Source organism: Centrocercus urophasianus, unplaced genomic scaffold, assembly GCF_019232065.1.
Source record: "Centrocercus urophasianus isolate 14NV4802_14NV808 unplaced genomic scaffold, USGS_Curo_1.0 seq_11, whole genome shotgun sequence".
Lineage (NCBI taxonomy): Eukaryota > Metazoa > Chordata > Aves > Galliformes > Phasianidae > Centrocercus > Centrocercus urophasianus.
The window spans coordinates 20,753,460-20,771,564 of NW_024884253.1; the positions used below are offsets into that span (position 1 = coordinate 20,753,460).

General features: G+C 40.8%; 1 protein-coding gene across 2 annotated transcripts in view; it reads right to left on the bottom strand.

Annotated features, from left to right (window-relative positions):
- MTDH (metadherin) overlaps positions 1-17,346 on the bottom strand; it is a 29,895-nt gene extending 12,549 nt beyond the window's left edge. The window contains exons 1-6 of one of the 2 annotated variants that reach the window (XM_042838279.1): positions 16,818-17,346; positions 11,344-11,448; positions 6,368-6,449; positions 5,727-5,906; positions 4,283-4,351; positions 1,979-2,230 (exon numbers count right to left, since the gene is read on the bottom strand). In XM_042838279.1, the coding sequence (XP_042694213.1) occupies positions 1,979-2,230; positions 4,283-4,351; positions 5,727-5,906; positions 6,368-6,449; positions 11,344-11,448; positions 16,818-17,210 (1,081 nt within the window). In that variant the 5' untranslated portion in view covers positions 17,211-17,346. The remainder of the gene's footprint in view (positions 1-1,978; positions 2,231-4,282; positions 4,352-5,726; positions 5,907-6,367; positions 6,450-11,343; positions 11,449-16,817) is intronic. The other variant, XM_042838270.1, reaches the window with a different exon arrangement.
- Between the last annotated feature and the right edge of the window lie 759 nt (positions 17,347-18,105).

Here is an 18,105-nt window from a genome sequence, read left to right on the forward strand (position 1 = left end):
CCAGACTGTCATTCTCCAGCTCGGGTTTCCTCCTTCCCAGGTGCAGAACTTCACATTATATCTGTCCTTGTTCTAGTTTGGTTGGGCCATTCTACCAGCCAGTTTATGTCCCTCTGGATGGCACCCCTAATCTGGATGGCATCAGCTGGTGCCTCAAGGTTTTCTGTAATCTGGAAACGTGATGCAGGTTGCACTTCATCATCTCCTTCAGATCATTTACAAAGATGATAAAGGCCTGGGATACCCCATCGTCAGCCTCCAGGCAAAGTATGATCTCTGAACCTAATCATTTTTTCCAACCATCCATAGCTGAACCCCCTAACCTGGATACAGAACATGCTGTTAGAAACAATACTGAAAGCACTTCTGAAGTTATGGAAAAAGGATATCCACTGCTCTCCATCTACAAATCCTGTCATTTTACCAGAAGCAGATCAGCCTGGTCAAACATGATCTGTTCTCCATAAGAAAACAAGATGTTCAGTCAATAAGTAACACTGTATTAGAATACAAAGTACAGCCTTATAGGACGGGGGGAACAGTCATAAACTAAAAGAAGGGAAATTCAGACTAGATTTCTGGGAAATCTTCCACTGAGAGGATGGTGAGGTGCTAGAACAGACTGCCCAGGAAAGCTGTGGATGCCACATCTCTAAAGGCGTTCAAGGTCAGATTAGATGGAGCCCTGGGCAACCTGATCTAGTGCCTGATTAAATAATTGGCAGCAGGTTTAGGATTAGACGATCTTTGAGGCCCCTTCCAACCCAAGCCATTCTATGATGTAAGCAGAATACAGCTTTCTGGAATATGAAGAAATATATAGAAACCAAAGCACACCTTTGCTTCAACTTGGCAACAATAAAGCTGCCAACAGAAATCCTTCCAACAGTCCAGATTCAGGTGCCACACTTCAAGATATGTGGGACAAATGCAATCTGTGTAGACTTATAGCAGTGATTCTGACTACAGAAGAACAATGACTTCCAGAAGTGACTAGGATCTGAACAGTGGGAAAAACAATATTACAGTATCTACTAAATAAAAAGGCTGTTCTACAGACAAATGAAAAAAATCTCTTATTATTCAGAACAGTGTAAGTAACAAAGGCTAAAAATTGTACTACAAAAGATTAAAAAATAATTTCTAATGAGAAAAAAAGGGGAAAAAAAAAAAAAAAATCAGTGAAACGCTAAATCTGCCACAAGATCTAAATACTCTTCTGAAATCTAAACAAATGCCTGCCAAAGACACAGAACCATAGAATGGCCTGGGTTGAAAAGAACCACAAAGATCATTCAGTTTCAACCCCCTGCTATGTGCAGGGTCACCAACCAGCAGACCAGGCTGCCCAGAGCCACATCCAGCCTGGCCTTGAATGCCTCCAGGGACGGGGCATCCACAACCTTCCCGGGCAACCTGTTCCAGTGCTTCACCAGCCTATGAGTGGAAAAACTTCCTCCTAATACCAAACCCAAACCTCCCGTCTCAGTTTAAAACCATTCTCCCTTGTCCTATCACTGTCCACCTTAATAAACAGTTGTTCCCTCTCCTATTCAAGAAAGCCACAGTGAGGTCTCTCTGGAGCCCTCTCTTCTTCAAACTAAGTCTAGCTGGTTTGATCGTGTTATGTCAACAGACCACATTAATGTTATAAGAAATATGTTAAAAAAAAGTTGCATTCCACAAAGACTTAACTATGCAACTTCAGAATTTTAGGAAAATAAGAAAATTGCTTCCTACAAATAAATAATTTTATTTCAGATAAAGTCCAGTCAAGCTGTAATCAGAAACATAGATGATGTTTCATAGATCATAGATGAAGCCATCAGAACTTAGAAGAAAAAGAAAATGCTTAGCTCACATTTCACTACACCATTCAATTATTATTCTAATATAATATATTAGCTATTCAGGAATTCATTACAAAAAATTATGTAAGAGCATTTAAGTGATGCAATTTTTTCTCAGAACAGCTTACCAATGGGAGTGAACAAAGAACGCTCCTTCCAGGGCCTGCTCACCAGGGTTACACCCCAGTCCTTTCCATTCCCGTTTGCATCTGCAGCATCTTGGGCCCAGGCAGATGTCTCAGTCTTCCTCTTCCCAGCTGTAGCTGAGGAAACAGGAGTCCATTTTTCCTCTCCTACACCAATCTGTGAGGAGATTTTTACAGGCTTCTCATTCCAGCTTCCACCATTTACTGTATGGCTTTCATTTAATCCTGGGGAAACTTAAATAAAAGCATAATAAAAACAGCATTTAAAATACAAACTGGACAAATAATTAAACAGAACTTTTTTTTCTTTTAATTCAACAACAAAAGGGATAATTTCTCTTACATGGTGATCTGATGGTTTGTAGAGTCTCATGCACTGAGCAGAGAGTAATTTCTTTTTGGTAACTATGGTAACATACAACAGTTCTCCAAGCACAAAGTGAAAGAAATGACCAAGGAGTAGAAAATGCTTTCTGAATGCTATGTGGAAATTACTAGCAGCATAGCTATCATTAACTAGAGTCCATCAACTTAGAGGGAAAAGAACATGGTAAGACCTCACTAAGGTCACAAGCCTTGGCCTACAACAGTCTACTGCACCAAGGAATTACTAGTCAAGGCAAGTTTCATACATAGTTTCAAGAACTCACTTCCTAAACATGACAAACCTTCCTCAAAGGGCCCTATCAGGTTTTTTTTTTTTTTTTTTTTTTTAAGAAATATGCATCATAAAACAAGAAAACTGCCAATCTGCATGATATTTGTATATCAAGAACATAACACAAATACTCAGCTACATCAGCATAACATGCTTACAAAAGCTACAGACAAAATATTTTATTTCATAAATAAATTTCACTCAGGCAGCAAAAAGACATTCAAGGCAGCATCACTGGAAAGGAAATTATTTGCTGAGTTGTTACTACGTGTTCCTAGACAAATCCTATTTCCAAACACAGACATCTGTAACATCCCAATCCCTGTATCTAGAACTACTGCTCTTTATCTACCCAACTCCAGAGCTGTTACATTCCATCAATAAACATCTCACAGAAGACAACAGAAATAGCAAACACACAGAAACTATAGCATAGCTGGTAAAGCAACTGTTTTGCAGCCTTGCAAGAAGACAGCTGAAGTCCTAAAGTAAAAGTCTGATTGTGTTTATCAAACTGTTCTCACATCACTTACATACATTTTTTGTACAACCAGCAACTTTTCACAGAAATTACAGAAAACTTAAGGTTGGAATGGATCTCTATCATTATTATCTCTAGTCACTAAACTCCACCTTCTGCTAACTGATGTACAGTTAACTTCAAAGTTTTATCACTTTACTCAAGTTCTGGAAATCATTAAGGCTGAGAGTTCAAACCACCTCTGGGCAAACTTACTAAGAATTTTCCTTCTCATGCCCAGTCAGAATACTCCTTACTGCAACTTAAATCATTGCCTCCTACAGAGCTTTGAAGCTCTGTAGAATATGGCTTCTCCTTTCTGAGCTATGGTCCATGAAGTCAGCACGTGAATCAAAGCTCTCAAGAACTAGCAGTGATGCACTCTGGACCTGGGTGCTTTCAATAGCTCATCTGTTGACTTGCCTTAAACACAATGAGTGTTCTTGGTTAAAGAAATACTATGAGTGTTGGCTGTGAAAAACAATCACCTTTGTTCACAATACCAAAATTTAATCACCACCACGTCGATGTCTCTTATCAAGAAGCCACTAAGATTCACCACCCAAATCATAGTCTAACATGCGAAATTACACATGACAAATAAAGTCATTCTCAAAATGAAAGCATTTACAGCACGTTTCTCAAAGGAGAATGGAAAGAGCTGAATAACCCAAGCATGCATAACCTGCAATGAGTGCAAACTATGAAAATCAGGACTTATCTTTGAAGTAAGTTAACATATATTAATTCTTTATGTCAGTAACTCATTAACGGAAAAAAGTAAGTTTGAAAAACTAGCACAAGGGGATTTTTAACCAGAGCTTGAGAATAAGCTTTATTGTTCTGTAAGTAACGTGTGCAGCAGATAATCTGCATGAAATTTCTAGGCACTTTTTGTTTTATACACCCCAATAGATGTAAGATCACTTTCCACATGTTAAGCACCACCTGCAACTTAGAAATATAACATCTGCATAGCTAAAAAAGCCAGCTGTATAATAGAGTTCTAAATTAGTAACCATGCAACATCCTGCACTGACAGTTTGTTTTCACTTCCTTAAAACGCATTTCCAGTTAATTAGGATGCCTAGCAACAAAAACCTTTTACCTTGTGGAACTGACGATTCCCCCTTTGAAGGTTTAGAGCTGCTAACTTGCACATTCAAAAGAGTATCACCTGGAAAAGAGGTAGGAGACAGAGCTAGAGTATGTTTTTGCAAAGACCAGCAAACATGTGAGCATTCATTATTTAGATATCTAAAGAAAACACAATTATCAGTACCTCAAAGTAAATGAAGCTATTTCCAGGGAACTCAAGAATAAAAATAATGCTCTGTTTCTCATACCGTTGATTCTTATAGACAGATTAAACACTTGAAGACCATTACAGGCCTATACAGCCAGTAACTGCACATTTCAAATCATTCTAGCTATGGCTTCCTTAAGAACAAGGAGCAGAAATCCAAAACAGAAGCTGCAAGTTTCCAACCAAGGGAAGCTCTAAGTAGCTCAGAAACATAAAGCTATTTCTAACCTTTGCCTTACCACGACAACACGAGACATAACTGATTCTTTTCATATTGATCTGGTACAGTGATACCTTAGAACATATGCACAGGGGGCTCTGTCTAAAGAGGTTACAGTAGTCATGCACTGCCAGAAATACCTACAGCTGGAGTTATTTGTTGAAGATGTTTGTACATAAATGGATAAAATAAGGAAAACTGGAAACAACTGATCCAATTTTCAAAGAGCAAGCCACTGGTGCAAACAAGCATCAGTTAAAAAAACCAAATCATTAAAGCATGGAAGTTTCAATATATTATTCTAAAGTACAAGACAGTAGCTAGGTTTGGTCTTCTTGTCACTTTCCTAGAACAACAAGTTTCATGAAATTAGAGAGCCAAATGTATTGACAGGCTAAAAGTATGCTACAAAGCTGAACTATGCCTGTATTCTTCTAGCTTCTGCTCAGCTACAGCCAAATATGAGTTCCTATGCCTACACACTCTTTAAACCCATGCAACTTTCTGAAACAGCAGCAGCCACAAAAGCTTACATTTCCCTATTGAAACCTTAGCTGCCACAACTGACTACTGAACTTCAGCCAGATGCCCCACCACCATGAATCACTTCAATCCAGGCACTACTGAAACAAAAGTCTACATGTTAAGCAGTAAATGACCTCAGTAGAGAACTCATAGGCATGATCTTGCCACAAGGAAATAATCAATAATTTGAGAAACTGGTGCTGGCTGCAAGTGCTGTGGGTGAGTTTGAAGCTTCCAGGATCATCAAGGTCAGAGTCAGTGGCGCACAAACATGGGAGTAGAGATGTATGGCCTGCCTCTGCCATTTACCCCAGAATGCCTTCCCCTGAGCTCTCCCACGAGTGGCTCAAAAAATGGCATTTCTGAACACTGAAAACTAATCTTTACATGGCTTGAAATAATCTTCTCTTGAGTTACATCTCCAAATATACCAACTATACTTCCAACACAGTCACTATTTAAGCATTCAAGCGTTTTCCAGAAATCTCTAAACCATCATACCTTTACTTTTTCTGAGACCAACTGGAAGTGATGGTGGGGGCATGAGTTGTTCAATGGACACAGCAGCTGTGTTCTCTGTCCCCTGGAGATTTGATTCTCCTGAACCACCATCAGTCATCACCTTGTCTCGCTTGCGCTGCTGACGCTTTTCTCTGTTACTGATTTTCGTTTCCCAGGTTCCTAAAATGTTCCCCAAAGTGAAAACATCACAAAGTTAAAGAGAAAAAAAATGACAGTTTTACCTTGTTTCCTATCAAGCTGAAGACTGAAAACAGGTTCAGTTTAAAAAAATAAATAATCACAGACATGGCAGTCAACTTCAGCATTAGTCTGAGAAAACGAATGACTGGCCAAAGGTAAGTGTTGTTCTGGATGCAATGCAATAATCTGCCTTACAAAGCAAACATGGATAAAATGAGCTATTATTTGTGACTACTCTCAGTTTCTGTAAGTTTAACAACTGCAACTGCTTCACTAACAACTCAACAAACTTGTTTCAAAGATCAGATTTCCATTAACATCAGATTTAACAGAATTCCATAGGTATGACAAAATGAGTTTCCCATTACTGAATCACATGCAAGTAGTTCTTAAGTAGCACAGAAATCAAAATAAACCTAACTACATTTTGTGCTCTGTACCTTCATCAGCTTCCTTTCCATCTAGACGTGATGAATCCGGAGCTGTTTTAGCATCTCCCTTTGATTTCTTTTTCTTCTTTGACTAGGGAAAGAAAAAAAGCATTATCTTAATTACTTAGCGAACACTACAGCAATTTAGATTTTCAAAACAAACAAACAAAAAACAATCAGTAGAACACAGGCAAATTTGAATAGATTTTCCTTAAAACCTCCTGTGCAGACAGTTGAAAATGAAAAATGTACCAAAAAATACCAATTCCTAAACGAACTAAGATTGCTGAGGGACATGAAAGACTTGCACAGTATGCAAGTGTTAGGAGCAAGCACTTATTCTACAGAGTACAAATCCCAGAGGAAGAAGCTAAGCTGGGAGAGTTCTAATCACAGAGGAATATGTACTATTTGGCAGAAAGATTCCACTCTAGCAAAATGTGTATAGCGCTCTATGTGAAGAATAAAAGAATCATAGAATCATAGAACTGCTCAGCTTGGAAAAGACCTTAAAGATCACTGAGTCCAACCACAACCTGACCATACCACCCTACCTCTAAAAACTCTCCACTAAATCACGTCCCTGAGCACCACATCCAAACAGTTTTTAAACACATCTGGGGGATGGTGACTCAACCACCTCCCTGGGGAGCCTATTGCAGTGCTTAACAACCCTTCTGTAAAGGGGTGTTTCCTGATATCCAACCTAAACTTACCCTGGCACAACTTGAGGCCATTTCCCCTCACCTGTCACCAGTGAGAAGAGACCAACCCCGCTCTCACTGTAAGCACCTTTCAGATATTGGAAGAGAGCAGTAAGGTCTCCCCTCAGCCTCCTTTTGCTCAGACAAAACAGCCCCAGTTCCTTCAGTCACTAAAGAAGGCCAGTGACATCTTTAAAAAAAGTTAAGAGAACTCCAGCATGGAAAATGACTTCAAAATTGCAACTATGACTGCAGCCCATACAATATATATACAGTTTGTTTGTTTATATTAAGGTTTCTACTGTCATTGCTTCTTAGCTATACAGTCAGAAGTAAACGAATAGGAACAGAGATGACAACCTTTGCCAGTAGTTTTGGTGCAACAGGTAGTTGAAGGAGGAAAAAGAAAAAGAAAAATGACACAAGAATCAAAAGAGAGTATAACATAGAAAAGCCCCAGAATTTAATGTTTTGATAAGCTAAAGTGATGACAAAATGACTTGCTTGCCTTCTTGGAAAGAAAAGACAATGCTGAAAAGCTTTTCAATCTAGTGAAGAACTACTAGATAAATCTCAATGAAAAAAAAAAAGCGAGTTGTTAAAGAGAGAAGGCTATTTACTCAATTAAGCTCCAGCTCTCACTGTTTCACTTTTTTTGTATGAATATACTAACAGTATTCCCAGCATACCAGTGTCTTTCTGGACATTCAGAGCAAGCCTAATAACTGGGCAAAGCCTAATTGCCTGCTTTTCACTTGAGTTCAGACCACACAATTTGCAAGTCTTTGATATACTCTTTTTGAATATCTATCTCTCTAGGATTGCTAACAACCAAGTTAACACTACAGTTGCAGTAGATATCTCATGGCTCCAAACTGCTATGTAATGTACATGCCTTTGAGTAGCATGCTCCAAAACAATCACATAGCTTCAACATTGATACTGATAGCAGCACAGCTTGTTGATGCAGTGCCACAGCTAATACAAATACCACTGGTTGTATGCAGTGCTGTATCAACATACCTGTAGCACTTACAGAAGTGACCAGAGCAGTTAACTCACTGCTTACTGCATAATATGCATACAAACAGAATTATCTTCCAAGTTTGCTCAGCAGACTACATTTACCCACATACTGGCTATTTAGCTTCTGGAGTCCCCAAAAAAGTAGGGCCAGTTTCAAAAGCAATCTGGGAAGAAGTGGTTCCAAAAACATGAATAACCCAGATTACCTGCCAGAGCACTTCCCAAGTAAAGAATTAAAAATGACAGCAGACAACATGAAAAACCATTATGGCTTGCTTCTTTCAACTTAATTTGAAAGGAGATTGGTGACTTTATCGTATATTCATTTTCCATTCTCAGCTACATTGAGATTGGAAGTTGAGAGATGTCCACAAAGCCATCACTGCTCATCTGTCCTTTGATACTAAGGGAACATCTCAGAAGTCATCACAGGTCTTTCAGATAGAGAAGCAGTCATCTTAAACAGCTAAGTTATAACTTCAGTTTCTTAAATAACTTGATTTTACAGAGAAACAAGTTTTACACTTCTCATGAAAATCCAGTGTTTTGCAGGTTTGAAAACAAGGTTTGTTTTTCAAAAAGTCAATGATTTAAGTATTGAAAAGATACTTGCTTTCTTAGCCTCAGTCACTACAGCTGAATCTCTAAAGCTAGAACTATAATTAGGTACCACTTATTCATCACCTGCAAAACTGGTGCTGTAACAGCCATTATTATCTTAGTTACAAACTGACTGCCAAAGGTTAAAGACATCAAATGTTTTTGAGAAAACAAGCCAATCATTTTGCAAGAATCCTACTCATTCAAAGTGTCAGCTTCTGCAACACAGAAAGCTGCCAGTGTTGGGTCTGCCACCAGCCAAAGAGAATATGAGGAACTTGGCAGGCTGGCCAAAACTTAGGTCTGTAAAACAAATGCTCCCACCCCAGCCCCACAACCCACAAGAACAAACTATAGAAAAATAAGCCTTTCTTCTTCATCCCCAATGGGCTGTTTATTTCTAGTATTCAAGACAAGGCAGTTTTGTGTACTGACAAACAGAACAGGCTTCTAAGATCTTACAGTCTCATTAGAAAATACTTTTTTTTGACTCTTTTTAAGTTCCACATACTAAAAACTAAAGCACTCTGTACCATGCAAGTCACTAAAATGGAAAAAAGGGAAGAAACTATTCAGTGTCGAAATGATGAACTGTATGAAACAACCACAACTGAGCCATCATCCAAAGCTTCCCCTCCTCACAAAGCAGAACAAGAAGCAGCATCTATTGTGAAAAACATCCACGAACCTCACAACGCTGAGAAAGGTAAGAAATACTAAAACAAGCAAAGTGCTGTTTTTCACCAAAAGCATATATTAAAGCACAGCAGTAACATAAAAATCATACCCTTCAGGTCACAGATAATATATATATATAATATATATATATTCACATATATCTACGCACACGCACTGCTTAAATCCCAGCCATCAACTTACACCACCCACCTAAAGCCATACAAAGAAAGAACACCTACACAGGACCCCCAACATTCTCCTTAGCAGGCATATAATGTCACAAACACAACAGATGCCCCAAGAGGCTTAACCAAATAATTAGATGTCTGTAAAGTTACACGTAGCTTACAGCAAGTTCTTGGGGCTGTTTTTAACTGAAGGGCAACAATCAATTCCTGAGGCAAATATGCTTTCCCAGGCTTCCTCAAAGAGCTATGAAAACCTAATCTGGGGAAGGAGCATAAGAATCTATGTACTGACTTCACAGAGCTGCAGCTTCAGTTCAACATTTCAAAATTCACATTACTATGCTGGCAATTTTACGGTAAGGCTCAAGTTGAGTATTTAAACACTTTACCTACTGGGAAAGCCACTTAAGATAAAGTGAAAGTTAAGAATATAAATGCAGTTACTCCTTTAGGATCCCATTTTCTTCTGCCCTTGAAAAAAAACCCCACAAAGTCAATCTGATATGTGACTCATGGAGAAGAAAAAGCAGCGTGCTGCATGAAATTTTAAGGCAAAGCCATTTCACAGAGAAGCCTGTTTGCAATGATGAAAGCTTTCAGAGCTCTACAGCCAACTGACACGATACAGTTAACTCACAGGTACAGTTTGTGCTTTAGCCAACATACTAACTGCAAAACAAACAAAAAAAAAAAGGCAAGCAACTTAAAGAGCTTGAGTGAGCTAAACTCATTACAGTAACTAAATACTGTTTTCTGACTGCTTGAGCATACTAATTTCTCTTTCCAGTACTTCTCAGTAAAGGCAAAGCAAACGCATTTTTGAAGAAAATGATTCTATTAATTTATGCTTAAATATATCAAACGATTTGAGTTACATTACTTTGTCAAAATATGTGTATGTATATATATTTTTTTAAATAGTGATTTTTTAATCAGCCCTATTACACAAGAATACAAAGAAAACCAACAACCTTTACCAGATCAGAACAAAACTGACAGCCTAGTCTTCACTGCAGCACAAGCCAGGATATCTATTACGCATCTTCAGAAATCCAGGCCAGAAGGAAAATTTCACATACAATGTTATCAAAAAGAACCAAAATAAAATTTTTGGTCAGAGGCCTACCATAAATCCACTTATGTTGCCTAGGAGGGAGAGCATTTCTGATAAAGCTAGAGGAGACTGGTCCTTGGGGGAAAAAAAACCAACAACAAACCAAACACTTAGTATAGTTACCTTCTATGCAAAGCTACAGATTGTGCTTGGAAAAGGATGTTCTAACACAGCTGCTCAATTTGCATAACAAAAAGCTCGAACCAGACTTCAAAGCCCTTATTTGTCACCAGAAATTAAGATCTCCAAACACTAGTGGATACATCTGACAAAAGAAATAAGCAAGCACAAGGTCTCAATCCCTTCAATAGTAGTTCCTCTATTGTTGTGCCACTTAACAATACTATCATTACACTGTACCTCCACAGAAGCCAGCAATGATTAAACAAACTTAATTTCTCTAGGATTAACATTTCCAAATTGCTAAAATGTTATCAGCGTTCAGCATGGGGTTTATTTTGCTTGATGCAAATGACCCATGATAAGGCATGACCTCAGAAGTTAAGAAAATACTGCTGGCTCTTTCCAACACATTAGATTATTGCTCTTCATAGCAAGAAACACGTCCCCTTGCTCATATATAAGCAGTAGGAATTCCAATCACAAGCAGAGCTACACGATATTGAAGCGATGTGCATTAAACTTCCACGTTTTCATTTCAAACCCATAACTGACCTTTTCATTCTTCTTTTCTGCATCCGACGGCTGCTTTGTATTTTCCTTACGGACGGGCTGTACCACTTCGTCCTCAGATACATCAAGGAAAGACCGTCCATTAGGCTGCACAAACAAGAAGGGCAGTTAATAAAAAAACTGGAGAAAGCAGAAGCAGCAAAGCTTGAGCAACATAATTACTGAAACAACTGTTTGTTGACTGAGAAGTACCTGTGAGCACAGGGAATTTTGGATAAGGACTCGAGGTATTCGCAGCAATTGCACATTTACCAAATGTACAAATGAGAATGGAAACAAAACAGAAGTTCCTTCATTTTATCTCCGTCCTCACAGGAATTACTAATCAAAATGCAAATTTCAAGAAGTTACTAGCTTTCAGAACAGCTACATCTGCATGTGTTGCAAATTAAGTCATTAAATGAGCATATTTAGTACTTTGTGGCAGTTCAGGAATGAGCTCGAATTTTTCTAAATTACTCCTAGCTTGAACAAATTTCTGCACTTTATTCTCCAAATCTGTGCATAACCCTCACTTCCTTCACAAGTTCAACTTCATAGAACATAGATCAGAAGTCAAACATGCAGCATGAACAAAGGCTATCCCCATTTTTCTGTTCAGACAGTCAGACTTTGTTAGCCTACCATTTTCCCCTCACATAGTAATAAAGGGAAGGAAACTGGCATGTATTACTTTCCAAAAGTTGCCATGATAATGAAGTTAAACTCTGCACAGCCATTAGTCTGATCATCACCTTTGGCAGGAAAAGCAAATGCTTTAGCTTGCACACTGTCTACGCAGAAACACAATGATCTAAAGTATTATTCTGCTAGACACTAACCTAATTGGGTGAAAATCAATTTTCAAAGGTATTAATTGATACTGTGTCTACACAAGTTTCTTGTTATTCATAATGATTTCTGCATCAAACTTTCACCTAATTTAGCATGATAAGCACAAATAACTACTCCACAGTTGCTTTACTGTCCGGGGCAAAAATGTTTCCTGTTTAAATCAATTCAAAGAAGCTTAAACAAATTCACGTATTATCATTATTTTGTTTATTAAAAAACATGAGCTACCTTACCTCTGCATCACACCACTCCCCACTTTAACTGGAATTATGTCTTGCCATGCTATATTATGCTTACAGAGCACCCTTGGCATGCTCTCACCAGAGCATATCATAGTATTGCTTACTGTAGCCGGCTAGCATGCCAGCTTGTTATTTTGTACCTATTAATAGAAATTGAAAGATCAGGTCACTCAACTCCTCCTTTGCAATAACCTGCCTTAAATTAGGCTTTTTGTATCTAACTTGCAACAGATCCTTCAGCATTCTGAAAATGAAAGATATTTTCTAGAACTGCATCTCAGAACCATCCAGAAGTTCCTCTCACAAAGCTCCCAGAACAAGGCTCCACAGAGACACCAAGGAGTTGACATTCAATCTTGGAAAATAACCCATAGCCAGCGTGAGTTCTTGAACCTGATTTCCTCTAGATGCCATACAGCTCTGCTGTCAGTGGCAGGATGCCTTTTAATCTATGGCAATACCCACGATGTTTCAAGTCTGAAGGAAGAATGTGGGTTATTCAGCACTGTATCTAGAGAGGAGAGCTGCCACATCTGCTCTCAGAATTGCTTCAGAGATGTTCACAGCCCGCTGACTTCTTTTAGTTCTGCACAGGGCTTTGCTTTGCTTCTTTGGTATAACATACATACCTTCAGCGCGAAAAATCACACTTTATCAACATTTCAATTTAAGTTTTAATGCTCACTTTCGAAAACAAACAGCCATTTCTCAGAGGAAATAAACTAATTCACACCCAGTAAGAACCCTCCACAAACACTCACCCACTTAAAACCACTGACCACTTGAAACACTGTTCGATCATCTGATCACCTAAACAGCAGCCATCACAAGTACGTTCTAAAATCCATACTCTCACAGAAACCGCATTTCTCCCTGAATATTTGTAATATCTGCCTTCTCGGTGGAAGCTTTCCACATTTTATTCCTGCCCACAGATGAATCATAGACTTTTAAGCAAAATTCATGTGACCATTTTTGGATATAACAGTAGCAGAAGCTTCTCCATAGTATTCAAGGGCATTTCTTTTAAAAATGCAACAACAGCCTAAAAGGCAAAGCTTAAGACTTCACAGTGATACATACCCAACTTCCATCAACAATATTAATTCATCCAATTGCTGCAGTTTATTATATATCATCTTCTTCTGTCTGATTCAAACAGCTACAGGAAGACGTGAAATAATGTCAGAGCAGGAATGATGCTGCCTATAATATTCATTTCCAAACAAACTTCTGAACTTGCCTGCTGAGCTTAGAACTCCACTGTTTAAATAAACCTTTCTCATCCCATACTCCCTATAGAGGGTGTTAAAATAATCCAGAAGTAGAACAAAGGTATTGCTGAGATTGAGTGCTAAAATAAAAAAAATAGTGTTCTTTCAATACAGTACAGTGCTATGGATACCTCAGTTTCACACTTAAAGCAGAAATGAAATTACTGTCATTTGAGTTTTACAGGGTCTTATTAGTCCTTAGTTACACATTATAGAGCTATGCCTACCGACAGTATTTTCGGCCAATGAAAGAATCCATTTACCACTATTTCCTATAAGCTTTTAAGAAAGCAACAAAGCTATTTTCCCTTGAAGCACCAGACAATCCGACAGCCTCTCTCCTCCTGCAATCTGACAGGCACAACATGCGAGTATCAGTTGGAAGTATGAAAAAGCCTTTATGCAGCATATTTCTAGGTGCAAAAAGCGTAGTCCAAGAAGTTCTTTCAAGGAGGCCAAATAGAAAGCTTTCGCAAATGAATGCCAACGCCTGTACTGAAAGCAAGCATTAGCATGTAGCCTTTACTATACAGGTACACTTTAACCTACAGGAAATAAATTGCTAGTTTGGTATTTTTGTGCACACGTAAAAATATTATTATTATTTTTTTTTTTTACAAGCTATAGCAGAAAACAGAAGAGAATTATTCTAAAGTTTCCATGGCGTTTTTCAGATTGTGAAGATACCACCTAAGAACAGATTCCACCTTTTTCTACTGAAGGTTTAAGAAACGTTAATGAATGCTAAACCATAAAGCTTCATTTTATCTCAGTCTATCCACAGCAAGTAAACAAACACAACCCCATCACTGCTGCTGCAACCAGTCCACTCAGCACTACTGAACTAAATTTATTTCACTAACAATATCAGTTAGATTGTACAGTACCCATAAAAGAGCTGAACAGAGCTAAACTCATGAAACAAGACAGTGATATTCCTCCTTGGAAAGGGTACAGCAAAGAATGTTTCTGAGCCTGACTGACGAGAGTTACGCATCACTGTCATACAATGAGCTCAGTAACTCTACGTTAAAGTAACCCTACAGCTTTTAATTAGACATCTGGAGTGCGCTTTTTAATGCTGCAGACCAGTTGCGCTAAGCTTTCTGTAATACCTGTAATGGAAATCTAGACTCTGGTATGGCAAGCCCTCTGGTAAATCTACTGATAATAGGCTTACTCTTTTTCCTCCACAGACCTCATCACCAGCAGCACAGTATAGAAAAAATACAACATGAAAACCAACATGCAGCCTTTGGTAGGAATTTCTGTTCCATTTTTAAATTCACAAAGTTCTCCTGTAAGTTCTTCATTGTGAAACTAAGTCAGAAAACACCGGGACGTGCAAACACGAGTCGGTCCTTATGAGCTTATGTTGGGTAATGAACACAAGGCAGGCCTACTGAACTTCACTGCTGTTAGAAACCTATTTGCACTATAGTTAATGATTTAGTTTATGCATTTTCTTTTTTGAGAAAGTTGTTTCCCACCCCCCCCAAATTTTGCATGGAAATAATGGTTACAGAGCACTATGAAAATAACTTTTAAGATCTTGAGAATATAGAATGACAGCTTCACAGCTAAAAAATATTTTTACTCTTTTCTGGCTGTAAAGCTGTTTGCTCTTACATAGCCTCAATTCTTACTATTTTGCCTGAGAAAACCAAGCCTGAAACAATACAATATTTATACTCACTAAATCGTCAGTTAAGTTTACATACAAAGCTTGCTTTCATGAAGCCCTATACAGCAGAGCACTGTCAAGTTAATGCTGTATTTCTTCACTGCCTACTGTTGAGAAATTTCTCAGCCTCCCCAGTCGTGACTTGCAAGAGATAGCATTTTAATTCCAGTATAAAAACAGAATAAGCAAAACGTGGATTATTTCTGAGAACAGGCACTATTTTCAAGAAAATAAAACAGATCTGTTAAATCTCTTCACCTTTCAGGAGGATGAAAAGTGCTGTATCTTTAATATGTCTTCTCCAAAATGGAGACCTAGTAACATTTGAAAAACTCTGAATCACAGTGCTTCTTCCTTTTGGTACTCTGCATTTAACCTCCTGCAACTTGCACAAACAGCTCCAGCAAGTTTCAGTAGCTCATTGCTCAAAGACATCTTGGTGATGCATGGAGACTTTTGCACTGTTCACAAGAAGCCAAAACTAAAGTACCTTAAAAAAAAAAAAAAAAAAACAAAAAAAAAACTCAAGCCTCAAAATTGCCACAGAATCAAACATCAAACAGGGGTACAAATTCCTTTTGTACCTCTTTTTCCGGTCATAGGCAAATAATTCAGATTTTACAGCGCAAAATATGAGAAGACATGGTTGTAACAGGCGGGGGACATCTGTTGCACTTTCATTCCTATAATCCATTTGGACATAAATAGGATTACAAACATACCAACAAAATAAAAGCTATTGAAGAAATTCCTTCAAGTCCCTAACCTACAATTGCCAGGAGCTGATAATTTCTGTCATCTATTAATTTTGTCACAAAAACACTGTCAAAGACACCAGGCTCCCACAGCACATATGGAGAATTAAAAAAAGACAGGAACGATCTGTTTTTAAGGGGCTTCTCAGAGAGATTTCCTTATTAAAGGAGATGATCCTTACTGTACCAACTAAGTCAGACACACTCCGACCGAGGGAAGCTCACCGCCAAACCGACGTTAAGGCGTTCTGTTGAAAAGACGCCACAAAACGCCTTCAAGTTTGAATCACTGCAGCTTTTACGAGGCTCGTAATGCCGCCGTCTGTACCTGCCCGGGCTGCACCTCCTGCCTTAAACCAGAACGAGGTCTCCGCTGCCAGTTCCCAACCCAGCAAGCCTTTAGATTAATAACGATTAAAAAAGAGAGAGAACTATAAATACTGCTTTCGTGTAATTCGTAGAACCATCAGAACGCTTCGAGAAAGCAGCGCTGCATTTCTCACTCACTACCAACACGGCGTTCTCGCGCCTCGCTGCCGCTCCGGGCTCTCGAAGCAGCGCCGTGCCACAAAGCCCACACGCAGACGATGCCAGCCGGGCTCACGGCGCCCAGACCCACGTCTAGGAGCAGCAGCGCGAACTGGTCCCCAGAGCCCCAGCCCCTCACCCTCGCCGCTTTCTCCTGCAGCTTCTTCTTGTTCCTCTTCTTCTGCTCGTCGCCTTTCAGCAGCCCCGGTCCCGGCCCCGCCGCCCTGCCCGGGCCCCCGCTGGCCGTCAGGGCCACCGCCTCGTCGCCCTTCCTCTCGGCCGCGCTCCGCGCCGCCTTCTTGCGAAGCCCTCCTCCGCAGGCCGCGGCCAGGAGCAGCCCCAGCAGCGCCAGCCCCAACGCGGCCGGGAGCGCCAGGGCGAGCCAGGTGGGCAGGCCCTGGGGGTCGAAGCCCAGCTCCAGGCCCAGCTCGGTGCGCAGCAGGCCCAGGCCGCCCGACAGCACGTCCCGCACCCGGGCCGCCGTCTGCTCGGCCTGCTGGGCCGCCGCCTCCTGCCAGCCGCCCGCGGCCATCGCGGCCCCTCGCCCCGCAGAGGTCCGAAGCAGGAGAGCTGCGGAGGGAGAGCTCAAGCCGAACGCATCGCGGCCCCGAGAGAGCAACCCGAAGGAGACGCGCGGAGGCTACGCGGGACGCGGCCGCCCCCGCTCCGAAAGCGCCTGGTCTCCTCCTCTTCCTCCTCCCCGCCCTCCGCCCTGCGCCAACGTCACCGCCCCGCCGGCCGCCTGCCGCAGCGCGACGCCGCCATCCCCGCCCCTCAGCAGCCGCCCTCCTTCTGCTCCTCCTCCTCTCTCCACCCCGTCCTGCTCGCGGTGGAGACGTTGCAGGGCGGCCGGCGGTCTCGACGTGGCAGCCGGCGGGAGGGAGCCGTGACGTTCCTGCCTAGCGAGCGGCGGGGCTGCTTCCCCGTTCGTGAGCCGCCTTTAATTCGCATCGCCTGCAACATATCTCGGGCGTCGCGGTACGCGGAACGCTGGTTTGCGTCTGCTCTCGCCACTCCCTGTTTTCGGCCTGTAGATCCTACAGGGTTTTGTTCTTACGGCTCTAGACAGGATAACCTTCTTGGGCCTGTCAGGCCAGAGAATGCCCCAGGGTTCTACTACTCCTGAGGTTGAGTCACCAGCCCCGTGGGAGCACCTCTGGCTCAGAGCTCAGCGTATCCCACACGCTGTGTGCACATCAGCACGTAAGAACAGGTCCCGGTGGGAATAGTGAGCACCAAAGTAGCTGAGCGCAACCTCAGCACCATGGAGATCGGCTGCCCAGAGAGGTTGTGCATTCTCCTCTGGAGACATTCAAAACCCATTCGGACACCTACCTGTGCAACCTGGTCTAGGGACCCTGCTTTGCAGAAGGATTGGACTGGATGATCTTCAGAGGTCCCTTCCAGCCTTTACGATTTTGTGATCC